Raw genomic sequence first — 20,822 nt, forward strand, 5'->3', positions numbered from 1 at the left:
CGCTGCCGCCGCCGCTGCCGCCGCCGCTGCCGCTGCCCAGGGACGTGTGCGGGGCGGGCGGCGGCAAATGCGGCCGCCCCCGCTGCACGGCCGAGGAGCTGGACTACTACCTGTACGGGCAGCAGCGCATGGAGATCATCCCGCTCAACCAGCACGCCAGCGACCCCAACAACCGTACGTATCGGGAGCGCCTTCCCCGGGCGCCCTGGCCCGCTCTGCCCCGCGAAGCGTTTCCCGGGGTCGTGGGGAGGCTCCTCGCCTGGAGGGAGGCAGGGAGGGAGCTCCGGGGCGGCTTCCCTCTGCATCCCAGGAAATGCAGCCCCAGGCGCCACTTGCGGCAAAGCGGCATCTTCCGCGCCCCGGGAATCCACGCGAGCGCTGCGCCGGGCGCGGGGAAAGTTGCACTTTTCATCAGGAAGGCCATGGAAGGAAGGATGGGAAACGTTCCTTCCTCTTGCCTCAGAGGATCGCTTTGCTTTCAGATCTCGTTGACACCTGGCTAGTTTTGTTTTTCATCCCCTCCGAAAAGCCTGACATGATCACTTAGGAGAGAAACCCACAAGATTGTTTTCGAGACGGGGGGAAAAAAAACCTCTTCTGCCTGTCTGTCAGCATTCATTTGGGAATTGTTTTTTAGGAGATACTTAATCTCGTTTTTGCCATTTATCGGGATTTTTCTTTGAGGGGAGAGAGTGAGGGAGGAAGGGTTGCAATGCCCCAGTTATTTACCATCTGTGTCAGTCGGGAGCTCTGATTTTAGAAGCTGGTTCCGCCTGCCTTTTGTTGCTGCCTCTTAGATAGTACGCGGCSGAGGAAAATACTGGGGTGAAACTGACTAGATTAATTGCATTATTTCACCAAATGTATTGCTCACAGTCTGAACGCACAGATCTAACCCTGCTTAGGCACTGGAAGACGTCTTTAGCTTGGGCTCTTCCTCCCTCCCCCAACCGTTGCTTCAAGTATCCTGTCTTATTCTAGAGTTCATTACTTTTTTTTTTTTTTCCTGTTCTTCCCCCCACTCCCCTCCTGAAATGCCCATTCAAGGCAGAGTGCTGAACTCACCAATGACTCCCCACACCACGAGCAGACGCCCGAGCCAGACGTGGCTCCACTGGGCGCCGTCTCGGGGCTGGAGTTTCCTGGGAAAGTTTGCGCGAGGCTGCGGCCGCAGCAGCTCCGCGGGCGCGGGGCGGGCGCGGACCCGAGCGCCGGCCGTGCTGGGCTTCCGTCTCCTCCTCCTCCTCCTCCTATCGAAAAACTTCCCATGCTGGACACGCGGCGTGTCTCCGGCATTGGTTTTGCCCCGTCGTGAGAGGTGCCCGCGTGTTTTCCGTTCTCGGCGCCCAAAACGCCGCCTCGTAGGCGCCGGGTGCTCCGCGGCGTCCGCGGCGCCCGTTTTTGATCGCCTGCTGCGCTGCGCGGACGGGACGTGCTTTACTTCCCGGGGCAGCTCCGCGAATCTGCCAGATAAAAGTCTTAATAACGAGAAAGGAAAATTAAAAAGGAAAAAGCAAAATCGACCCGGGGAGTGTTTTCAAGGCCCGGCGGCCGCCGAGGGCTGCGCGGGGCCCGGGTGGCTCCTCCGCAGGCCGCGGCGCTCGCACAAAGGAGCCGCAGCGACCGCCGGGCCTCGCTCCCCCTTCCGCCGTTATTTTTAATTATTGTGATACGTAGATATTATATATATCTTTTACATCCAAAATCGCTGAACTTGTCTGCTGAGCAACTTTTGGTCTGCCTTTTTTTTTTTCCTTCAGACGAAACTTTTTGCCCGAGAGTTTCAGTCTTGTGACTGTTGGATGCGCTCGCTTTGGGGCAGCGTGTTCTTAAAAATAGACAAGAGGAAAACAAACAAAAAATTAAGTAAGCAAACTGGAAGTGAGGGAGAAGGAGGCTACAGCCCATGTGCCTCCATAGGAAGGAGAGCTGTGGGGCCGCCCTGCTTGGCCGGGCAGGGTCTCCGAGCGCCTCCCGAATAGCGCCGGGAGTCCCTCGGCAGGGGCATTTTTCATTTTTTAGGTTTTCAACCTCTTAAGTCCCTTCTGTGCGACTGTCGCACTGGAGGTGYCCATCTGAGGGTCAGGAAGGCAGCTTGGGTTGTGCACGAGGGGAAGCAGCGGCCTCCGAGCTCTCCCTGCTGCTCTGCTCCGCATTTCAGCTCCCGAGGCGCCCCCGGGCGCGTTACCCGCCCGCGGGCGCGCAGAGCCGCCCGGCCCGGCCGGGCCCGATCCCCCCTCGGCCTCGGCCTCAAACTTTGCGCTCCTGCAGCCTCCCTTCCCCGCGCGCCGCCATTTCTGCCCGGCCCCGGGCTCCCCTGCTCGGCCGGGGCCGCCCCGCGAGCCCCGAGCCCCTCGCCGCGGTCTCGGGGCGTCGCGCATGGGCGGCAGCGGCGGCCGCTCCCGGCGCACGCGGCCCGGGCGCCCAGCATCGCTTAAAACGGGGGCCGTTTAGCAGATTAACGCCGCCCGCCGGGGAGCGACGTGTCCGCACGGAGCGGTTTTATGTTGGAAGGCGTTTGCTGGGGGAGGTAAATATATACAACTAATTAGGACCCCACGGTCTTTGCTCGCAGGGAAGCGAAGGGGATCATGTTTAATCCCTGYTCATGTGGCAAGGGCTTGGGGATCGTTTTCCTCCCGAGCTGGGAATTTTCAGGAACGAGGGTGTTTCTTGACCGCGGCGGGTGGGTGAGGTGCGGGGAGGGGGATTCGCGGGGCCGAGGGGCGACGTCCTGGCCCCACAACGGGGGCCCGGGGCGGCAGGACGCGGGCCGGGCAGGCGCCGGGAAGCGGCTCCTTCCTCCGGGAGAAGCCCGCGGCTCGCGCACCGAGCTGCAGGGCGCCGAGCTGCCGCCGCCTTGGACACGCGTGGAACTGGCGTGTCACATAAGCGAGCGGCTYGCGCGCCGCTTCCCGCTCCGCTTGCGGGGAGACAGCGCAAACGGGCAACGTGCTGGGGAGCGGGTCGGCCTGAGGAATATTAGGATTTTTTTTTTTTTTTCCAGGCTGCTGGTAACCTATATAATTTAACTATTTTACATCATTAGTTACCCAGCACCCTTAAACGTAGCAGATAGCCATATATTAGATTGAGGTTAGGGAAGGTGGTGACTGTTTATTTAGGGTGATAAAATGGTCCATCAGCAGTAATCTCCATCGATATGTGCCACCAGGAGATGAAGGATGAGGGGACAAGCCACAATTAATTGCCCTATAGTTTTGTAGGAGAGAGTGGAGCCGGTGCGGACTGAACTTCGATCCCCTCTCGCAGAGCCTATTCATCATCTCCGCATTGTGCAGGGGGGTCTCGCCGGGCCAGGGGGCGGCAAGGTTTATCTACATGCAATATTCTCCTACCCTTCTCATACCTGACACGAGAATTTAATTCATTCGTACGCTCAATCGCAGACAGACGGAAAAATAAAAAGCAACAACGCCCCCCGCTCTCCGCTTCCACCCTGCTCGGAAAGAGAGGGGAATTGCCCCAAAGTTTCCCTGGGCAGCGCGGCCGCTTCGCGCCCCGCTCCGGAGCCGGATCCCGGGGCCCGCCGGGGTCGGGTCGGGGCCGCTCGGACCGCGGCGCGGGGAGGCCGCGGAGGCTCCGCGCGCCGCTCCGGCCTCCGCGCAACCTGCGCGCCCCGAGCGAGCGGCGCGGGTCGGGTCGGGTCGGGCCGGGGGCCGCCCGCGCCCCACGGCGGCGAGCGGCAGGTCTCCGGCGCGGCTGCACCCCCGAAGCCTGTCACCGGAATGAATTTCTTCTCGTTTATTGTTACAGCTGGTTGAGGCACGATGTTGGAATCTACCTTTACTGACAAAAGCTTTCTCCTCTCAGATTTCCTTTAAAATATGCGGTAGGGATATTATTTAGGTTGGAAAGTGTTTAGAAGCTATTATATTTTGGGGGCAATGATGAGTCCTTTTTGTTTGGCTTAAGTTTAGTCCTTTAAAGTGTGCTCACATGGAGTTACAGTGCTGGCATTATGCTGCGTTCATTTTTATGGAGGCAAATAAATGATAACATATTGCTCTCCTCCCCAAAGAGCCATAGCAAGCAGCTCTGCTAGGATATCTTTTTTTTTTTTTTTTTTCTTTTTTTTTTTTTTTTCTTTTCTGTGCTTCTTTCTTTTCTAAATCCTCTCACCTACAGCCAATGAAGCTATAAAGCGAGAAACTGAACTCTTCCCAAAGAAACTGGTTGTGTTTGGGTACGAAACAGAATGTTCCCTTTGACCTTACCTGCAAAGGCTCCTGATTTGATCAGGGGACACTCCTTTTTCCTTTTCCAACAATTCCCTTCATCTTCTCACATTTCTTGCATTTATGTTTTCCCACTGGTCTGAGACTCAACTGAATCTGTTACAGTCAGTTTTTACAGTCAAGTATTAATTTTGGTGGTCCTCAGATGAAGCTTGTATTCGTCACACAGCTGCTCATTGAGGCCAAAAGAGAAGGGAGGAGATGGAGCGACTCTTCTTGCTGCCGTGTGCGGTGGAAAGCTGGAAAGCTCGGACTTGCCCAGACACGTCCCTTTTGTGGGGTGACCTTCCCCCCTTCCCATTAAAATGGGAATCTGTCAATATCCAGTTGTAATGACAGATGCCATCCAGTCTGGACACTCCAGTACTGTGAGAAGCAAGCGCKTCCTGTCCTATATTTTAGTGCTCATGAAGATGATCCCAATGATCATGGGATGAGACAGTGCAATGGGCAAGACAGAGACTGTTTCTTGTGAATAAGTTCTCCTCCCTTTTCTTCCCCRTCTGATATTAAGGACTTTCTAACCTCCTTCTTGGAGGCAAAGGAATATATGGGTGGCTGTCTTTAAATAAATGGGTATTTCATTGCTTGGGTATCCAAGTATCATTTGATGAGAGTAAGTTGAAGAAAGAGAAAAGGAGTGCACTACTTTTTTTTTTTTTTTTTTTCCCAAAAATGAGGTAAAGTATGTCTAGTAGGGCTTCCATTCCTTATATACTGCCCGGGGAAATTTGTTTGGATTTCTCAAAAGTAAATAAGAACTAGAGATAGATTAAGCCTGTGACTAGAAGGAGAAGAAGAATTTCAGTACTGGTTAGTATTAATGACTCCCTCTCATCCACAATCCATAAGCCAAAACAATTTCAGAAGATGTCCCATATTCCGAATTTTTGGCTTTGGCAGGACAAAGGGAAAGGAGCACAGCAGGAGATAAGATACTGCTGCTGCCAAGCATTAAAACATTACCAGTGTTTTCAGAGAGTGGAAAATAATATCATTATGTGCAACTTTCTGTAAAGGACACCCCTCCGTTCAGTTTCTTAACATCTTTTCATTCAAGAGGTAGAAGCAAAATGATTTACCCAGATGTGTTGGTGGGGTAAAGTGAAGAAATCGTTGGCCTGGGCAGGTACTAAAAGTGGTGTACGTGACAAATTGTGCTTAGCTAGTGGTGGGATGCAGGCGATTGCCACTGAAATTGCCTTAATAGAGCCATGAAGAGGCCTTGGCATGTTTAATTTCAGTTGCTGCTGAGACTTGGTGTCTCCAAGCAAGCCATTAATAATCAGGCAGTTGGGAGGAGAGTTGGACAGCTAAAAGATCGTCCGGCAAACGGGCCGGATCTGAGGGCCTGCCCCGGCTGCTAATGAAGATCATGGTTGGACATCYGTTCTTCAAACCCTCAGCTTTCCTGTCAAATGTTTTCTTTTGAACTCGCATGGTGAGATGCCGGATTTGTTTAAAGTGTACTTGCATGCCAGTTTGTTCCTTTTTTTTTCCTATTTGGGATCCTGTCCCGTGTGGTCTGTGAGTGCCAAAATCCAACACAGCCCATGAACCCTTCGGCTATTCCAAAAACACAGTTTCTTGATCGCTGGGTTCGGAGGGGAAAGAAAAGATGTTGCGGTGGGGCTTCACTTTCCGAACGAGCTGTGGAAACAGCAACAACAACAAAAATACCCTCACTGTGTGCTTGCTGCCCRTTTTCCCTCTTGTGCTTAGGAACAGACATCTGCAGCATGATGAGCTTCTCTCATGACAACTCAAACCTTTTTTTTTTGGGTCCTGCAAATCCCCCATCTCAAGCTGCTTCTTATTGACATGGCCCAAGTGAACAAAATCCCTCCATGCTTATGGCTTAACCCAGCAGAAGAGTTGCTGTGCAGTGGGGTTAATACTGCTACGGGGAGGCTTTAACCTTCCAGCCCAAAGTTTTCTTCCTGCCAGTGTGAGCCCTGTCCCAGCTAGGTGGCTTTGCGTTGCTTCTCGCTTCCTCTTGGTGCAATTTCAGCGGGAATGGCAGGTAGTTGCTCTTAGACAATGTGCCCCAAAATTTTCCAGTCTGAGGCCATATTTTCAAAAGGTATTTTTCGCTATTTAAAATGAATAGAGAGGCAGGTTTTCCTTTGAGGGCTCCGTAGGAAAGAGGTCTACATCGCACAGTGCGTGGAGCTTCTCAGCCTTGGAAAGAGGAAAAGCTGACTAAGTCCTGCTGAGAATTGAACCTGCGGTTACAGGCAATCTAGCAAGCCTAAATCTGTGGCTTAGACCGCTAAGTTCCGGCTTCTATAGTGAATACTTGGCTTTATTTTTATGAGGACAGCGTAGGTACTATAAAATTGTTTGGGGCAAGAGCTGTTAGTACTATGGTGTTGTTATTGTTTTTCCTTTGTTTGTATTTCTGGACTAGATCTCTATAAAAACCTTTATTGTGTTACAAAATGTGAAATGTGCTGAAGACAGTAACCTATTTCAATAGAATTATTGTTACAATAACTCAGCATACCTCCAGAGAAATGGKTTTCCCGAGCATGAAACATTTTCCTGGAAGTTGCACGATCGTGGCATGTGCAATAGTGTGTAATGGAAACACTTTTCCTATATTTCCTTTGCTCATAAAAGAAAAATCACAGTTGGATCTTCCCAAAATAGAGAAACATCATCCATTAATAACAGTGGTTAGGGAAAATAACATTTCTACACACTGGCTTTTTTCATGGGAGCTGTTCACAAAACCAGACACACTGGTTTTGTTCTTAGGCTCAGTCACATATAGTAGGCAAAGGACAAGTATTCCAGCTCGATAGAAAAAGCCTTTTTAAAGGTGTGCTGCAGATGTGGAATATTTGCCACATATTTTCAATTTCAAGATTAGACTAGGTTATGAGAAAGCAAGCATACATGAATGATCCAATTTGTCATTCACAAGGTTCTCTTTTTATTTATTTTATTTGCTAAATGGACTTCTAAATGGATTTCTAAATGTGTGTGCACACACATGTTAATGTGTAAAGTAGAGTGGATGTTGGTTCAGAATGAGGATCAAATTAAATCCCGTTCCAGTTAAACCCTTGGGCTGAACTGTGGTAAGCTGAATGAGGGAGACTTGTAAGAAATTACAAGTATGATTTAAAATGCCTCATTGAAATACATTACAGAACCCTTCATCACAAAAGCGAGACGGTTTAAATGGTCTTTTTATTAGTCAAAAAATTAATCTTAAAAACTGTGTCACAATAAATGAATCTTGGCAGGTCTGTGAACACACTGGCCTTGCAAAGTGTCTGCAGGGTTTCTGCGGAGCCTTTGGGATTTCTTATTAAGGGCTTTGGTGAGGTTAGGAAGGCTGTCCTAAGCGACATACAAAAGAGCATGATGCGTACAGATACAGGGCTGCCATTAAGTGCCGGGGGGGCCCCCCGAGATCTCGCCGGGGGTAGCGATCATGATGGTAGCTGGCAGCACCGTATTAACAGAGCTTTCCCGTCCTTGCCTTCCAGGATGTGACATGTGTGCTGACAACCGCAACGGCGAGTGCCCCATGCACGGGCCCCTGCACTCGCTGCGCCGGCTCGTGGGCACGAGCAGCGCGGCCGCGGCGGGGCCGCCCCCCGACATCCCCGAGTGGCTCCGCGACCTGCCGCGCGAGGTGTGTCTGTGCACCAGCACCGTGCCCGGCCTGGCCTACGGCATCTGTGCCGCGCAGCGCATCCAGCAGGGCACCTGGATAGGGCCTTTCCAGGGAGTTCTCCTCCTGCCGGAGAAGGTACAAACGGGAGCCATCAGGAACACTCAGCATCTCTGGGAAGTAAGTCGTCACCTTCCCTTCCTCGTCGCGGTTGACTGTTTTGAAGTAAACCTCATCAAATGTAATTGTGTCTAGGAATGACACAGTTTGATCCCAGTGGAAGAAAAACCYTCGTTTAAGTAAAAGTCCAACCAGCAGGTTTGGAAACGTAATCAATAGCCAATGCAAGCCAAAACTTTGTCCCATTTAGAATACCTAGGGAACCAGCGGGCAGCTGACAGATGAACCTGGTTTTCTTGGGAAAAGTGGGAGATTGCAGAGGCTCTGACATGAAACTCAGAGGCATCTCCAGAGAAAGTGGTAGCTATAACAAAACATAGTTCGTATTTTGGTCAGAGTAGCAACAGCTCTTGCAGCTGTCAGGYCACAGTATGGGCTGCGTCATCTTAATTTGAGCAGAGGGCGTGGGTGGAAATGGCAGATGGCAGCCTGGGACCATCACTGTGACCTAYCATCAGTCTGCTAAAGATGCTGATACGAGGAGGGAGGCCATGTCTCCAGGTCTGCCGTTCTCACAGTGAGGGTGTCAGTGCCTGTTCACAATTTAGTGCAACTCTAGGCAGCTCCATTCCCTAGTGGAGCCTTCAGTGCTGTTGTGTGAAAATCACTTTTAGCTCTCCCTTTGAGATGGTCTTTTGTATTTGTCACCATCCTAGAGACGGCGGCACTGATGATCCATATGAAGGCATGCAGGGTATGATAGTTAAACTTATTTTGTGTTAAACACCGGCAGCTCTTTGGCTGAGGCAATCACAGATCCTCCAATGTATCCTTGCAGTCTTACAGGGACATCCATGGCTGTTGCTGGTCATAACAATTTACACTGGTCCCCAGTGAAGCACAGGAGTTTCATGCCTACATACACAAATGCTAACGACAAGAACATTTTCTTATTTTAGAAAGAAAAGGCAATATATACTTATTTTGCATGTGGATGTGGTAAAGGAACTTCTTATCTACAGGTATGGGCTCCTGTCTGCCCTACCTTTCACTGTTCATTTCCTCTTTGCTGTGCTAGGAGGTATCAGTTTCTCCTTCTCTATGTCCTCTGGGGCTGCAGCTCCTGTGGGTAGCAGGGGTAGCTCCTGTGGAGAGTCGGCAGGACTCTGCCTGCAGAGACCGCTCTTTTGGACCAGATTGCACTCTTCAGAAAACAGGGGAACGTGCTTGCTGATTAGAAACCTGACCAAAAGGCTGTGAAGATGTCAAGAGCATTCTTCTTGTTTTCAGTGTGTATATATTAATGGGAAAAGATTTTTCAAAGGTATTTGGTGTTACGGAGACAAGATGTTGCAAATACCAGTTGCTCACAGAAAAAAAAAAGCAAATATTTAGGTCATCAGTTATTTGGTGCTCGTGATATCTCTTTTCATCATTTTTCTCCTTTCTTTTTTTTTACAAAGTATCTGCTATGAGTGCACTGTGCCCTGCTTCCATTAGTAGGAACTCCTGTGCATTTCCTGTATGCAAACAAATATAAGTAATCCCTCAAGGGCTTTGTTTTGAGGTGAGAGAGAGAATTTCACATAAAAAAAAGTAAAAAAACAATCCCAGAAAGCACATATATGCACTCAGAAAACTTTCGGATAACTTGAAGTCTTTGGGGTTTTACTGCTGCCTTCAGTGGGACTGGAATTTCTCTTGCGTAGCTGTTATTAATAAGTTGCACTTACCTCTTCTTCTATCAAAGCCAAATGATTTTGAAGAGAGCATCGTGGGTCATGTTATTAATTTAATATATTTATGAAACACTGCTGATGSTGGATGTTTTATTTTCATTAGGAGATGAGATTCTGTGGTTTAGATTATATTAATTAACCAAATATTAAGTGAATAAATAAGCAAGATGACTCCTCAGATTGCAGAAATCACTGTAATTTAGCTGAAGTCAGTGGAATTAGAGTACTTCGAATTAGCCTTAAATATTCACTTTATCACTTAAAAAATAATCTATGGGATATGAGTGAGTTTTATGCACATTAAATTAATATTGATACATATTCTTGCATTATATACGAATGATTTTCTTTTTAGCCTTATTTGAATTTAGATTAAAAATTGTTTGAAAAGATCAGCTGAAATATTGGTATTATTTACGTACCATGACAGACAACATAGAATGGGAAAAAGAAGATTTTATCCACTGCTAGAACTGCCCAACAAGCYGGAGCTTAACTGTGGAGGGAGAGAGGATGGTGGCAGTGAAGGAAAGAGCTGAGAGCAAAGAAGAAAAAGATGTTAAGGAAAAATAAAAGACAGGACTGATGTGATGCCAGATTCAGGTCACCAACGAGTGTCAGTTGAGTTTTTTGTTCGAGTTTGCTCTTTTGTTCTTAACACACGACACAGATTCCCTGTTGGCTAGAAACAATGTGTGTTGTGTGTGTGTGTATTTTAAGTGATTTCTCTTCAAAATAATTATGTTTAATATCTTGGAGGAGAGGTACTGTGGGTGGCTCAAGGTGTCAGACTATTTCTGTTAATGCAAAAATTATTTGCGGGAGTCGTATTCACTGAGATTTAGTTAAACTTAAAGTTTTGGCCATTTCCCATTTTTTTTGACTTTCTGTTTGGTACATTTTACCTAGCAAAGCACTACCAGGAAAGAACAAATACAGTCAAGAAACTCATCAGAGAGTGTCTGTGAATTTACAAAGCTGATTTAAGAAAATAAATAAAGGCCGTAGAAAGTATAAAATTGATTATTTTGTATTCTAGTAGTCTACATGCTATAAGAAGGAAGATTGTAACGTGGTAAATATCAAAGGAACAAGAGGGTCTTATTGGTCCCTTTATAAAACTGTGGCTGTAGTCAATTCTTTTTTTCACTGGTCTTTTCAAGATAGCTGTAAACACAAAATTGTCTACAAACTAGTTATTTAGTCATAAGTTCTGATGGATCTTCRGAGGAAACTTATCTTTCTTCGTACCGTAAACAGATTTCTAATACATACATATCTTTTCCCTCAGCTTTGCAAAGTTAGGTTGATGGATGTTTATTTTCATGTACAGCTCTCTTTTTTCAGCTGGGCAGTAAATAAATAGAAGCACCATTGTAAAGACTTCTAAGCTTTGTTACTGATTTGGTGGCTTTTATTTAATTTGCTTTGTTGTGGGAAACATCAGAAACATTGCATTTGATGTGCAGCTCAACACTATGGAAATATGCTTTGGTCTGTCTGCACAAGTGTTCCCACCATGCAGTCAGTGTTTGCTTTGTATGTAATCCATATAGCATAATGTACAGCGATTCAGAGTAAATTACATACCGTTCCATTACCTCACAACAGGCCTTGACACCTATGGGTGTTCATGGGAAATTATAGAGTTCTCTAGCAATCAGCCAAGATCATTTTTTATAACTTACAGAAAGATCAGCCCTTCAGAAAGCCAAAAATATTAGTCATTTTTAGTTGTACTTCTTTTTCTTTCCCCTTTGGCCCCCTCCTATCCAATCCAGAGTTTGCTTGTATTTTATAAAAATACAATAAACTCGGATTTGTTTAAAACAAAAACAGAACTGGGTGTATTAAGTAAACACAGTCTTTGGTACTACAGGCATTTGTTCCAACAGTGCTTGATAATATTTCTGATTTTTTTTTCTTTCTTTTTTTTTTTTTTTATTTTGAAGTAACAAGAACAATCTCTTTCTAATGTTATTGCAAAGAAAACAGACTTTCTCAGCAATTAGGTCTTATTGATGAGAATGAGATAATTTTCCCTTAATGTGTTTTCTAATAAGGCACACTTGATTCCAACATATATGAAAACATTATCTCAATTATTAATGTATCCTTATTCCCYGGAGATAAATTAATCTAGTTGCACATGGTTTCCCCTTTCTGTTTAACATCAAAATTTAATAAGAGTAGACTTAAGGAATGTATACGATACACGCTTAAAATTCTATTAGAAGAAAATACAGAAGTTTAAAAAGCGTATGCATTTTAGTAGTCAAAGTTTTTCAGTCTCTGAACTGTGAAATTTGGAAAGAGCTAAATAGTAATGATCCTTTTCTCTGCAAACACAGCCTAAATGAAGCAAGCTTTAATGACAGACATACCAAAGGAAAGCTTATATATTCCTTTCTTCTATTCTCCTGGTAAACAGTTTGGTCTTTTTCTTTTTTTTCTTTCCAGACATCAAGTTGTTCTATTTTTTTTTTTGGGGGGGGGAGTTGGAGAAACAGTCCAAGGATATTAAATCTATAGTTTTACTTTGATTTAATTTGATTTAATTTAAAATTTTGCTTTTGTGAAAGGATTTATTTTTCTTTTTCTTTTTTTTTAAGGCATCAATAAAATTTCCACGTAGCACGGTGTTCATTAATAATACAAAATGCTAGCATAGTCCCAATTTTCTCAGACATGGACAATATTAACTGGTGTGCCTGTGATTTTAATAAAATGCCACATTTCACTGGCCAGCTTGTGCACCAAAGTCAAAGGTGATGATGGTGCATTGGACTTCAAATRGACCTGGGACAGGGACGCTGCTGGGCAATGTGCTGGCCCAAAGGTCATGCAATAGATACTGCACAGTTCTGTATGTATTAATTTGCAGATCCCATCTTTACCTTCCAGATCAAGAACTCTCTGACATTTTGGACTCAATGTTACAACAGAAGTCTAGGGGACTGAATTTTTTGCATGCCTTAGTTGTATTAAAGTGAAATTTATGTTTCTCAGCAATCCATCATCTAGTATTCTAGACTGCTGTCAGCTCTATTTCAAGCATGTCATGTTCATGAAATTCAAATAATTTTAGATCAAAAATAAACTTTAGCTATCTTACTAATATATCTGAAATTATGCAGAGTAGCTGCTGGTTCCATTCCTTTGTTGTTTTGCCTTTTGTAAGGATTTTTTGTGTAAGGATGTGTAAGTCTCACTGTTAGTTTCCTTTTATTTTCTATTAAAAGAACACAAAGATTTTCATTTTTACGTTGATTTTAAATTCATGTACTGCCTACAGGAAATAATGTGAAAATTATGCTTAGTAGCTCACTGAACTAAAATTTCTCTAAGAACACATGCAGCACTACAACTTCTTGAATTTATGTGTTGGGGCCCGCCCTCGCATCATTTATGCACCTCCGAAGACAATTACAGTAAGTTGCTATAAAGCAKCTTGCTCCCATTAGTATTTCTGGATCATTTAGTATCACATTTTTCCAAATAGCTTTTGTAAGTTACATATTCCTTCCTGAGGAGCATATAAGCTTACCTTGRTCACAAATATAAAAGTAAGTTTATATTTGATATTTTTCATTCCTTAGAGCAGCTAAATTAAAAATTGAGTTTTACTTTAAAAACATTTCTATTAGATAAGACTTTTTCCTGCCTTTTTCTTTTCTATATTTGTTCCATGTTCATAACGGGTCTATTGTATGTCTGAGTAGATTAGACTTAGAGTAGACTAAGAATACATGTGATGAAAATAATTCAGTGTGGGGACTAAACCTCCTCTTATTTAAGTGAAGGGAAGTTTGGAATAACTATGTAAACTTGGGCGTTTTGCATAGGGCTGCAAAATCTCAATGTTATTACTGCAAAAAAAAATTATGTGTATTGCACAAAGCATACACAAGGGCACTCGGAATTCTCCTTTTTTTTTTTTTTTTTTTTTTTTTCCCTAAATTCACATGTCATACAGTGGATGCCCATTTTTCCATGGCATAAATAAAATCTCACTTTGGAGATTATATTATATAATGCACAATATCTTCAAATGAAACAAATAAATTGCAAGTTCATTTCTGTCCTTATTTGACCCACTACATTTCCATTGTGCTCAAAGGCGACTGTATTCCAGTCACCAAAATTCTGGAAGTGTTTGAGTACAATTATGATTATGATTATGGTTATGATTATTTAGTAAGGGCAATTTTCACTGTTGGAGAAAATCTCATTTACAAGGCTTTAAATTACAGTTAATTTATGATACCATTAACAATGAATTATTTCTATTGACTTCTGATTAAATGTGTGTGAATAAAGGCAGTATTTTAATGACATATATGGGTACCCAAAATATATTGCATACCAGATGCCAATAAAATATTGTTGATAGCTAAAATAAACCAAAACTTCAGCAAGTCCTTTTTCAGAGCAGAAAAGATGTTCAGTATCACTAACATACATACGTATATATATATGTGTGTGTGTGTGTGTGTGTGTGTGTGTGTGTGTGTATACATATATATACGCATATACACACACATGTTGTTGCTGTTTGTGGTTTCATGTCATCAAGTGTATAAGTGACCGAGAAGTGCAGCCTTCTAAATAACGTCAAAGCTGGCAAATTCAGCCTAGCATATACTTTCTGTCTCCGCTCTTGGCACCTTTTCCAGATAAGTTACAGAATTCCATTATCCAAATTGTTACACATGTGTGACAGAGGTTGACCTTTAGTCATGTCAATCCTTTTTGTGTAGGCCTCAGGCTCCAGCCTAATGGCTCAAAGCCTGATTTACTCACTGTAATAAGGGCAGGAGGTCGAGCAATTGTCAGCTCGCCTGCTCGTACTCGTCTCCGAGCCTGCTTGAAGGCTGTTAACACAAAGCTTTTCAAAGTGAATTTACAACCACCACCACTGACAGAGGCCAATCAGTACACCATAAATGTCAGGTTAGTGAGATTGAGCAGTAAGTAAAGTACTGGCAGCCCACTATTGGCTCAAATCAATTGCTTAAGGTTTAACTGAGAATAGCAATCTATGTATAAGTACATCTGGGGAGCCAGCACAAGGATGGAGAGAGAGCTGGAGCACCGGTTAGGCAGAATTACCTGCTGGTTATAGCTGTGCGACCAAGCCCTCTGTACGAGCTTCTCCCAAAGCAGTGGTGCCTGCACCTATGTGTGTCACCATCAGAAAGCTGTGCACACCATCTACCTCCTTGCACCTAAAGAAATAGGGTGGTTTGTCTCTCTACGGGAAAAAAGTAAGGAAAAAAGGTAAAACAGCAAGTTATCATACATGACAAAGTGGGTTAGGAATATTTTTAAGTATCTATCTTTGTTTACTAATGCTCCACAATTTTCTATCCTCAGTTGCAGAGCAGGCTCTCACAAGGAAACAGTGGCTTTTCACTGCTGTTTTGTAACTGGAAACTATTGCAGAATTCGCTCATGAGTGATTATGTACCCGATGGTGTGAATATCCATGAGATGTAGTTACCCGCAAGACTGAATGTTTTTATCATTTTGTGTAGTGACAGCTTGGACAACAATTCATTTGGCTTTGAAAGCATCAGCATTAAAATGTAAGAATCCATTAAAATGCCGTATGCCAGGATTTATAAATTAGGCAATTTCCTTGATTATTGCAATCATTTACAAAATTGATTGTCCCAGTGTGGTATAGGCAGATTTCAGCAATGCTCATTGACAAGAGGCACGTCCTCTAATATCTATACTCATTGTTCACTAAAAGAAAAGCCGYTCTACTATGAGGTTATTCTCCATCTCAAGGTCAATTATGCATTGAAAAAGTCCACTAATGTAAAAGATCACACGTCTTCAAAGGAAACCTACATCAGCTATTTATGGACTGCAATGACAACTGGAAAGCTATTTTTTTTCTTTTGTTTGTAATTTGTTTGCTGATGGCCAAGGCATTCGTTTGAGCCTGTACTGCATATTCTCTTTGTGATCCATTATTGAAAGGTAAATAATTTTGGCAAATTGAGGCTGTAAATATTTATTTGATTGAAGATATAAAAGTCAATAATGTGTTTTATTTGTCGCATCTTACAGGTCTAATTAACCAATAGATATAGGGTATAGTAACTTCATTTAGGTCAATTATTTCTGGAAGACATAATAAAGACATTATGTCACATTATRCACCTTTGAAGTTTTCTTAAATGGAAATCAGTACAATAAATCTGTGAAGTACCGGCCATCAACCACAAAACTGCGACACTTTGTATTCGTGTGAAAATGAGCAATATGAGTGGTGAAAATCTCTAACTGCTCTCACCTTAAAACATAGGTTGTTATTGAGTCTTTACTAATTCTAGATGAGTTTTCATTGTAGCTGGCAACCAGCTAACTTATCGAGTTCCATGCAGAGCATGAGCTTCCAGGACTACTGTTCTGCAGTTGTTAATCCGTCCTTGCTCAGACAACATTCCCGTTGATGTCATGGGGAGCTTTAATGAAGTCTTCAGGCATGAGTGAGTAATGCAGTATCACTTTAATCACAATGCTTAAATCATCTTTTTCCAAGGTAGGTTGACCTTTCTAGATGAAGCACAGAGCCACCTGCATGTTCGATATCTCTGTGCATGCAGCAGCAGTAAGGCACAGTCACCTTAAAGGTACTCTGGTCTGGAGGTGTTAATTTGAYCAAATGCTAATAATTTACTTCAAATAAAGAAGAGATTACATTGCCAGGGTGTGTGTATAATTGGATAAATAATAGCATCAAAGAAATGTGTGTTTCATCTTTGGTGTCTTGTAAAAAATCTGTTGCATGTAACTATTGTTTGTACTACACTGTGTATTTATTGCATGGATTTAGCAAGATATGCATAAAMAATTCCATATTTTAACAGTAACTCAACCTGATCCTTTTTGTAGAGAGGTATATAAGCAAGTTAATTCAGTGAACTCAGGGCATTTTGAGTCATGTTTTGCTTTCAGTTACAGAACTAAAAWATAGAGAAAAGTTGTTTTATCATGAATCCTGTCCAAAAAGAGGCAGCCTGAAAGCTCTATTCTTTGCATCAGTCATTTGTTTCACTTGTAGGAAACAGAAGAATGTTTAGTATTTCTTTCAATCTTAAATTAAAAAGAAATAAATTCCCACGCTGTGTACATTGTCACTCGTACATGAAGTGAGCAAATCCAGAGTTCAAGATTTTTATCCAAACTAATGTTCCACTAGAGCAAAGATCAGTATTTTTAAAAAGGGTGTATATGTTTTGTTTCTACTCTTTGCTCCATGTCATCTCAGCATTCACTATAGGAAGCATAGTATTAGCTTTTATCATTTTGTCAAAAGAAGGGTTATAGCAGTACAGATTGTAGGTATTATTTCACGGGCCATATTTTTTACAAAGAAGGCATAACACTGGAGTCAAAGTAAAAAAAAAAAAGAAAAAAAGAAAGAGGAATAAAAAAGGAAAAGGAAGTGGAAATGGCCACTGCATACTGCAAACAAATTTCAGGATAAAATTAATGTTAGTTTGAGCAGTGATAACTTAACACTGTTTTGGGGATAATRGTCTAAATTTAAGTTATATTTGGCCCAAATGTTGCAGTCATACTAAAGGTCAAAAGCCTTGTGCTTTAGCAAGAAGTTTAGGTTCTTAATATGTTGCTTTTKAGGTAGTCATAGACTCTCTCCAGGCCATTGGTGACAGTTCTWTGATTTTAGCTGAGTATGGGCTAAGATATTTAAGTGTCATTAAAAAATAAGCAGCCTTTTGTCAACAATAGCTCATAATCTCTAGCTGAGGCCAATGTGTCTTTCTTACACTCTTACCAGCACCTCTATGCAGTGGCTGCTACAGTTGGTGCTGTAGGAAGGCATCATTGTCTTTTGCGTGTTACTTTCAGTGGTCTAATAGACAACATCTGTCGACTGCTTGCCCTGACTCTGTAATACCATGTTGCTTCTGTGTTGTACTTTTAGAAATGGCCTGTGACAAATGTAACATCAGGTAAGAGGTTGCAGCATCAGTCTCAGAGAGAGCACAACGTGTTAGGACACAGAGAGCAATGCCGCGCTTGCTGAGGCTCTTCCAGCTCAGCTGTTGGATGAGTGAAATCCTGCTGAATGAAATGGCTTCTTCCCACTCAACCATGCATCTTGGAAGTGAACAAACTAGACCAGGCCAGCTATCACTGAGTGATGCAGTACTGCTGGAATAACACTGCTGCCTTAAGGCAGGCAGATTGTAGTAATCTACGAGATTTAGGATATTGCRTGGTTCTTTTGAATAGCATGCTGCAGGGAGATTTTTCTAATTGGCCATATTTTAGCCTGGATCTAACTCTTTACACACTGTAATGAAATCCTTAATGAATATAATGACAGACCTAAGCACATAGCTTTATTTTTTTTTCCAAAGTTCTAAGTACTTGCAGTTAGTTAAGTCTGAAATATGCTGTCTCCATATAAATGGCTTGCATTATATGTTCTGTAATATGGGAAATGAGAACTAATGTCCTAAACCTGATTTTAATCCTGTCGTRATGGTTTAATCCTAATACTAGTAGTTTCCCTAAGAGGAATGATTGTCCTTATGGTGAGCACATCTTGTGATCATGTAKCCAGTCAAGTGGACTGATTTCTGAATTGAAATTCATGCTAGTTCAAAATGGAAATATTGTTTTCTCATTTTACTTTATCCTGTCAAGAAGTGAAAAGGCAAAAAGAAGTTCTCTTTCAGAACAAACGTTCTGAACAGAATTTGACATTTGATATCAAAATGAAGCACTTCTTCATTTTCTTTAATTTTATTTTATCTCAGGATAAGGGAAATTTGGAGCAGGAAAAAACAGCTGGTTAGGTGCCTCTAGACAGTCTGCATTCAGGAAACACAGAAGGAAGCAATAATACTTCAGGAGAAAAAATGAGTTTCTTTTTAACTAATGCAAAATATTATCAAAATATTTATGCAGAACTGATAAGTTCCTGCAAAATGGTTTGGTTTTGAACAAACGTATTTTTTCAAAAAAAAAGAGAAGGTTGCAGAATAGTTCTTGACTGATTTTAACAAAAATAGAAAAGAGTTGCAGAGACTTAAAAGTTACTTACTGCTAATGTCACTTTTGGGGGCTATTGGCAAAGTTTACCATAACAAGACCTCAGCTGTACCTTCAGCAGCGTTTTCGTTTCCAGTTTTCCTTCAGACTGTCCCCCATTTTTCATCTACCTCTTTTTTTTGCCTCCATTCTGGAAACTGCTGAGTACCGTGCTCTGGCTCTAGCTTTTTACCAAAGGGAGGTGTTTACCAATAAACTTACAGTCCTGTTTCTGTGTTGGGAGCACAACTTTGCTCCTGACTCAACCTCTTCCATTGTTTATGGTCCATCACCTTGCAGATCGGTTTGATAGATCTAAATCATTCGGCACCTTTAAAAGATAGGTAAGGAGTTTAGGAAGCTCAGAATTCAGTGCAATTTTATTGCAAAGATAATCAAAGGGAAGGTGACCATTAAGTTACCTTGGGCCCTACACTAATCACCAAAGATTTTTTTTTTAAAATAACACCTTATTGATGTTTTAAATCTTTGCATCGATGTTGCTTTGTCTGAATTTTGCTTCTTTTCTGATCAAACCAGGATCTTGCTCACACCAGGATCATGCTCAGGTTTCCACATRCAGTATGGCAGATGGAATGGAGGTGATGCTTTAGGAAGATTAATTTGTTTGCCTGTTTTTGTCAAATGGTGCCTATTGCATCCCAAGCCGAGGGGTTTGGTGTGTTTCTGTCACCAAACCATCTGCAGCAGAAGCCCTGCTGCCTGGGCTCAGGGGTGTCCCCAGCACCTCTGAGCTTGGGTGGGCTCAGACAGTAACTCTGCCTGAGCAGCTATGTGACCCTGGGGTCTGCCATTCCCAACAAAAGATGGCTGAGGGTCAGGCTGAGGTCCGCAGCCTCCCTTTCCTCCAAAGACTACATTCATCTGTCTCTTTTCTTAACCTTAGTGGGTTTTGTTTATTTAATAAAATGTTAATCTTTATGCCCTAAATTACCCTGAAATGACAAGTCCTAGAGACAATAGTGTCCCAGGAGTTTTACCTCATTCTRTGAAGTAGATTTTTCCTTATTTCTGAAAAGCTTTTGTGCATAATTTCGTTGTTTGCTACCAAGACAAATCAAATGACATCTTTTTAAGAGTATAGTAGCTCTCATGTTGGATCTCTTCAAGAGCTTTCTAGGATATTTATCTGCTTAATCATTCATTCTGAGTTTATATTTCTTACACATTAATACTAATCATTTCATTTGTTCTGAAATCTCATGGGTTATATGCTGTACTTTATGCTGCTCATTCCCACTCAATGTCCTGTGTGCCATTCTATTTATGATTAGAAATAGCCAGTAATATCTCTCAGGAGTCTAACAACCCCAATTTGAAATGACAAGGGTTGCTTCTAAAAAAGAGGCCTTCTCTCCCTCTCTGAGGTTAAGCCAAGCACAGAGCATCCACAGTGTGCCCAGCTACTGATTGGTAGGTAATTCAGGTAAGCTGCCACTCTCTCTGCTGCCTTTGACTTTCAAGCTATCCCTGTTTTAAGGGATTTAAGACACCAAGGTTTCAAACTTGCTGTTGTACCCCTGAAGTAAATGGCTGGTGCTAGTTAAGTCTTTCATGTCTTGGCAATAATTTACAATCTGATCAAATCTAGTGAAGCTATAGACCACCATGGTGTTGATTTAAGTGTACTTTTATTGTCTTAAATTAAATATGCTTTTTGTGATTCTCCAAAAGTTGTGATTTTGTACAAACAGGATGCCCTGGCACTTCATTTCTATGTGGAAGGTGACAGTTCATTTGGAGGATTCACAATAAGTTTGCTGTTGAGAGCATCCATCATCATGATGCTACATCAACCATGAGAGGAAAAACGTGTTTCTTTTTCACAGACAAAGCTGGACTGATTGTGTTTTAATATTTTGATAGTTATTTGATGGCTTTATTTAAATGACACCACAGACAGTTGTTGCAACTCAATATTGATTTATTTTGGCAAATCTTTGCAAGAAATGATGCTAACTTATTTCTGTGTAG

At 42.7% G+C, this 20,822-nt stretch overlaps 1 protein-coding gene across 1 annotated transcript in view; it reads left to right on the top strand.

The window, feature by feature from the left end:
- The window catches only part of PRDM6 (PR/SET domain 6), a 71,820-nt gene that overhangs the window by 316 nt on the left and 50,682 nt on the right, over positions 1 to 20,822 (top strand). The window contains exons 1-2 of the mRNA XM_026046610.1: positions 1 to 174; positions 7,760 to 8,067. The exon at positions 1 to 174 is cut by the window's left edge and continues 316 nt beyond it. Of these exons, the coding sequence (XP_025902395.1) occupies positions 1 to 174; positions 7,760 to 8,067 (482 nt within the window). The remainder of the gene's footprint in view (positions 175 to 7,759; positions 8,068 to 20,822) is intronic.

This window comes from Nothoprocta perdicaria, unplaced genomic scaffold (assembly GCF_003342845.1).
Source record: "Nothoprocta perdicaria isolate Ctin4 unplaced genomic scaffold, notPer1 scaffold_45, whole genome shotgun sequence".
In the NCBI taxonomy this organism is placed as follows: domain Eukaryota; kingdom Metazoa; phylum Chordata; class Aves; order Tinamiformes; family Tinamidae; genus Nothoprocta; species Nothoprocta perdicaria.